The sequence below is a fragment of the Engraulis encrasicolus genome, chromosome 24 (assembly GCF_034702125.1).
Source record: "Engraulis encrasicolus isolate BLACKSEA-1 chromosome 24, IST_EnEncr_1.0, whole genome shotgun sequence".
Taxonomy (NCBI): Eukaryota; Metazoa; Chordata; class Actinopteri; order Clupeiformes; family Engraulidae; genus Engraulis; species Engraulis encrasicolus.
The window spans coordinates 43,828,286-43,833,285 of record NC_085880.1 but is presented as its reverse complement, the minus strand read 5'-3'; the positions used below and the strand labels follow the sequence as shown (position 1 = coordinate 43,833,285).

Below are 5,000 nucleotides of genomic sequence, written 5' to 3'. Positions count from 1 at the left end.
CCAGTGCTGCAACTGTACACTGTATGCAGATGCTTTTCTTTTTTTCTTTATGTCTATTGGAGTACTGTGTGCTACTAACATGCTTTATTTGCTTTATTTATTCTATTTTTATTCTATCCAGCCTCTGTACAGCACTTTGGTCATTTTTGTACTGTTATAAATGTGCTTTAGAAATAAAACTTAACTTACTTACTAAGGCTGTGGAGGTGGAAGATGGAGAGGATGGCAATATGTCCAGGAAGATGGACATGTGTTGAGTGTGTTGAGTGTGTGTGTGTGTGTGTGTGTGTGTGTGTGTGTGCGTGCGAGGGTGCCTGCGTGCGTGCGTGCGTGCGTGCGTATGTGTGTGCGGACGTGTGTTGTGGAGGCATTGGTGGATTGACAGCACATTGTGATTGCGTTCAGCTATCCTACCCATGCAATCTTACCAATGTTTTCTGAGAGGATCGCAATTGAAAGCCATTGGCTAACCCTAACTACTCCCAAGCTGAGCTCCTGAGAACAAATCTGTTTCCTTTGTTCTGCCGATTTTCCAGCACCACCCAGCCAGATCTGATTTCCAAATTACGCCAGCCTCATCTTCCATTTCATTTCTCTCTGAAATGGAGATGCCTCAATTTGAGCATCTCACAACACCACTGGACACAATTTTGTCATTTCCTGCTTGGGAAACATAATCACGGGCCAGCAGAGCTCTAGTGTAGCACTAGCAGCACCCATATTTTGCTCATCCAGCCACCCATGATGCTGTAGTGCGGTGTTTCTCAAACTTTTTCGGATTGAGGACCACTTTGTCTGAATCGACAATTGACGGATGGTAATTTGACACTGCTCACTTATTTTATATTCACTTTTACAAGCCTGTATTACTGTGGTGAAAATATGACTGAGCTATGACTAAGCTATGTTTAGCTTTACAATCAAGATACAAATATAGCCCAGTGCTAGTGTGTAGAAATCCTCTCACAGACCACCTGAACTCTGTCGCCGACCACCAGTGGTCCCCGGACCACACTTTGAGAATCACTGCTGTAGTTGAACACACAACATAGAAACTGAGGTCCCTTTGTAACATTAAACATACAGAAGGGGTGACGGAGGGTGAATGTGTGTGCAGACAGGCGTGTGTGTGTATGTGTGTGTGTGTGTGCGTGTGTGCGTTTTTATGTATTTGATATTAGATATGATACTGTATAATTCAACATAGTACCTTATTTTCACGTTTAACGCTTTTAAAAGTAAGAAAAAGATACAAATGTAAACTTGAGCATGAGCCTCGGATATTCGTCTGACAATATCTCAACATCATGAATTGTTTAAGAGCACAATCTGGGTGAGCCTCGGGCAGGCTTCACATTGAGATGCCCTTTTTGCCTTTCAGATGCAAGGAACAGAGCCAGCATATCAAAATATGTGAGCAGGGGCCTGTGTGTATTTCTGCTGTGATATGAAAATGTTAAGATATGGGATATGGCTTCCAGACTTAGGGCAAATAAACAAACTATGCAACAAACTCTTCTTTACTACAAGAAAAGAAATGAATAAATTATTATAGCAAAACTATGATACCACTTCTGCAACCATCTTTTATTTGCTTTCTGCTGGTGTGTTACTAAAACAATGTGATGATGATGACGCATTATAAGCACTAAGAGTGTCCCCAGTCGAGAGTGACGTGAGTGCCGTAAAGAAAACAACAACAATAAGCGAGTGCCTGGAGCTATGAAGAGAGCCTCTATCTGAACCCAGCCTTAGGCATCACAATGAAGACCAGAGGGAGAGAGAGAGAGAGAGAGAGAGAGAGAGAGAGAGAGAGAGAGGAGGGGCAGACAGTGGGGGAGAGAGGGAGAGAGAGATACAGAGAGAGAGAGAGAGAGAGAGGAGGGGCAGGAGGAGGAGAAGAGGAAAAAGAAGACGAAGAAGAAGAAAAAGAAAACAAAGAAGACAACGACGACAGTACAGCCATGGTCAAGGCCGGATTAACACACAGGCTAGATATGGCTGCAGCCTAGGGCACCCCACCTGTCAGGGGGCCCCCAGTTGGCCAAAGGAGGAGGGGGGAGGGGGGGGGGGGGGGGGGGGGGTCAGTGGTGTAGTCTACTTTTTTATGGTGGGTATACTGTATATTTGAGCATTTTTCGAAGTGGGTATACTGTATATATTTGTGCTATTCAAAACAATGGATCAATGTGGGGGGGAGTCAATATAATTGAAGAAATGTAAGAAGATGCAGTCTTGACAACTTAGTCTGCCATGTCAGGTAGAGTTGCAAGTCTTACTAATACTCCTCTTGGTATGGAATTGTTGTACCGTTGTCTATGCAATTTTGTTACAAAATTTTCCTTCCACGGGGGCCTGCAGCAACCTGCAGCCTAAGGGCTCCAGGCCCTCTTAATCTGGCCGAGGGCATGGTCCGCTTCCGAGTCCGAGTTTGACCCAGGGCCCAGGGCTCTTGGGCTGTATTGACAACTTATGTAGAGTTATTAAATCTTAAATCTTTACTCCTCTTGGGTTGGAATTATGACGCCATCTACGCAATTTTGTTACAAAAATCTGCCAAGGGGGCCCCAGGCCTTCTTGCCTTGCAGTAATCCGGCCAAGCAGGGAATGGTCCCTGGAGTTTGACCCCAGGACCCAGGGCTCTCTTTGGCTGTACAGTACCTGCCACACGGGACGTGACTTACCTTTGTATTCGATGGCGAAGCCGGACATCCCCAGGGAGGCGTCGCTGCGGAAGGCCAGGAAGATGGTGTTGCCGCTGCTCTCGATCCTGTCGGGCGCCTGGCTGCCCTGCAGACTGCTGAGCAGCGGACCGTTGGAGTCCTCGCCCTCGTAGATGTGGAGGAAGTCATAACTGGGCTCCATGTTGAAGCTGGAGTGGAAATGAGAGGAGGAGAGAGGAGAGAGAGAGAGAGAGAGAGAGAGAGAGAGAGAGAGAGAGAGAGAGAGAGAGAGAGAGAGAGAGAGAGAGAGAGAGAGAGAGAGACATATTATGTATATATTACATTGTGCGGTTAAAACACACACTCTACCCAGAAGTAGGTGGGATAAGAAAAATAAAAATGAAAATTGAATTCTTAACATTGTGCAAAAAGGTTCCCATCATGAGATGGGGAGAGAGAGAGGAGGGAAATAGGAGAGAGAGAGACAGGAAGGATGGAAGGAAGGAGGGAAGAAAGGAGAGAAATTGAAATGATAAAATCCTTTATTTACAAAGATGCATATTACATTATGCGGTTAAAACAACACTCCACCCAGAAAAATCAAATAAAAAATGTCATTCTTAACATCGTGTAAAAAGGTTTCCATAACGAGATGGAGAGAAAGAGAGGGAGGAATATGAGAGAGACAGGAAGGAAGGAAGGAAAGAAGGGAGGAAAGAAAGAAAGAGTGAGTGAGTGAGTGAGTGAGTGAGTGAGTGAGTGAGTGAGTGAGTGAGTGAGTGAGTGAGTGAGTGAGTGAGTGAATGGGTGAGTGGTACAGATGCCGATAGAGAGAAATAGATAGAGAAATAGAAAAAGAAAGAAAGAAAGAAAGAAAGAAAGAAAGAAAGAAAGAAAGAAAGAAAGAAAGAAAGAAAAGAAAAAAAGTGTGAGTGAGTGAGTGAGTGAGTGAGTGAGTGAGTGAGTGAGTGAGTGAGTGAGTGAGTGAGTGAGAGAGAAAACGGTACAGATACAGATTGAGAGCAATAGAGATATAGAAATAGAGAAAAAAATATAGAAAGAGAAGTGGAGACACACTCAAAGAGAACCCAAAAAAACTACTCAATATGAGAGTGGAACAGCATCAGAGGGACCACCCGCTGCGTGCACTCCAGGGGAGTTGCAAGGTGCCCAACGTCACAAGAAAAAGGAGGCAGGACTCGATCAAAGGGTTAAAAACACACATGGGTGTTAGCCAAAAAGCCATTTCACTGAACAAATTTGTTCACTGTTCATTTCCAAGTGGCCCTTAAGGATTTTTGTCAGTGATGTACAAATAAAACGACGTGAAATCCCCCAATTATCCACACAGTAAAGCAAAATAAGAAAGTAGACTATGGGTTTTTTTGGTATCTGTTTTTACAACTCACATTTTTGATGATTTGTTTTCCCCATCTGCTTGCAGTGAACCCCACACGCACACGCACACACAGACACCCCCCCCCACACACACATAAACACGTACCTTTTGAAAATTAGAGCAATCACAAAGTCGGGATTGACTTTTATCCGCCAGTCGCATTCCTTTCCCGGCGGGTAGGGCTGGGGATAGTTGGGCGATAGAATTACCCCAGCAGGTCCTGTCACATTCCCTCCACAGGTAGCTGTCGGTGCAAGAATGAGAGAGAGGGGGCATCAGTGGACTGAGCTGATCTGCTTACTTTAATATGATCCCTCACCAAACAAGACACACAGGGTTATGACAAACAAACAGCCCGTGCTCGGCACAGAGAATGCCATTCAAGTGTCCGTTTTTCTCTGTTTATACAAACACTAGCCAGAGTTTCTACAAAATCTCCACTTTTCCTTGAGTTTTTAGGATTCGTTTGCAGGGGGGAAACCTTCGTTGTGTGCAAACGAAGGGCACAAACGAAGGGAAAGATCATCCCTTATCTAAATACCCAGGTATATATAAACGGGCCCTCAGAAGGTGTGGGCTATTTTTGCACTGTACAGTACATCTCTATTTTTCCCTTTGTTATGAATCAGGCGCTGTTTATACATTATATACCTGGGTATTTTGATAAACATTTTTCTTCCCCTGCGTTAAACCAAAATATCTTTGTTCACACCATTAGCCTGTGCGCGGAACGGAGAATGCCAATCAAGTGTCAAGTGTTTTTCTCTGTTTATATAGAAACGCTAACCAGAGTTTTTAGGATTCGTTTTCAGAGGAAAAACCTCAGTTTTTGTGTAAACAAAAGTGTGGGCTATTTGTGCACTGTAAGGTACTTCTCTATTTTTCCCTCCACAGGTAGCTGTTGGTGCAAGAGTGAGAGGGGCATCGGTGAGCTGAGC

At 44.4% G+C, this 5,000-nt stretch overlaps 1 protein-coding gene across 1 annotated transcript in view; it reads right to left on the bottom strand.

The window, feature by feature from the left end:
• LOC134441358 (CUB and sushi domain-containing protein 1-like) overlaps positions 1 to 5,000 on the bottom strand; it is a 617,842-nt gene that overhangs the window by 157,766 nt on the left and 455,076 nt on the right. Inside the window, exons 29-30 of the mRNA XM_063191634.1 lie at positions 4,168 to 4,306; positions 2,685 to 2,872 (exon numbers count right to left, since the gene is read on the bottom strand). Of these exons, the coding sequence (XP_063047704.1) occupies positions 2,685 to 2,872; positions 4,168 to 4,306 (327 nt within the window). The remainder of the gene's footprint in view (positions 1 to 2,684; positions 2,873 to 4,167; positions 4,307 to 5,000) is intronic.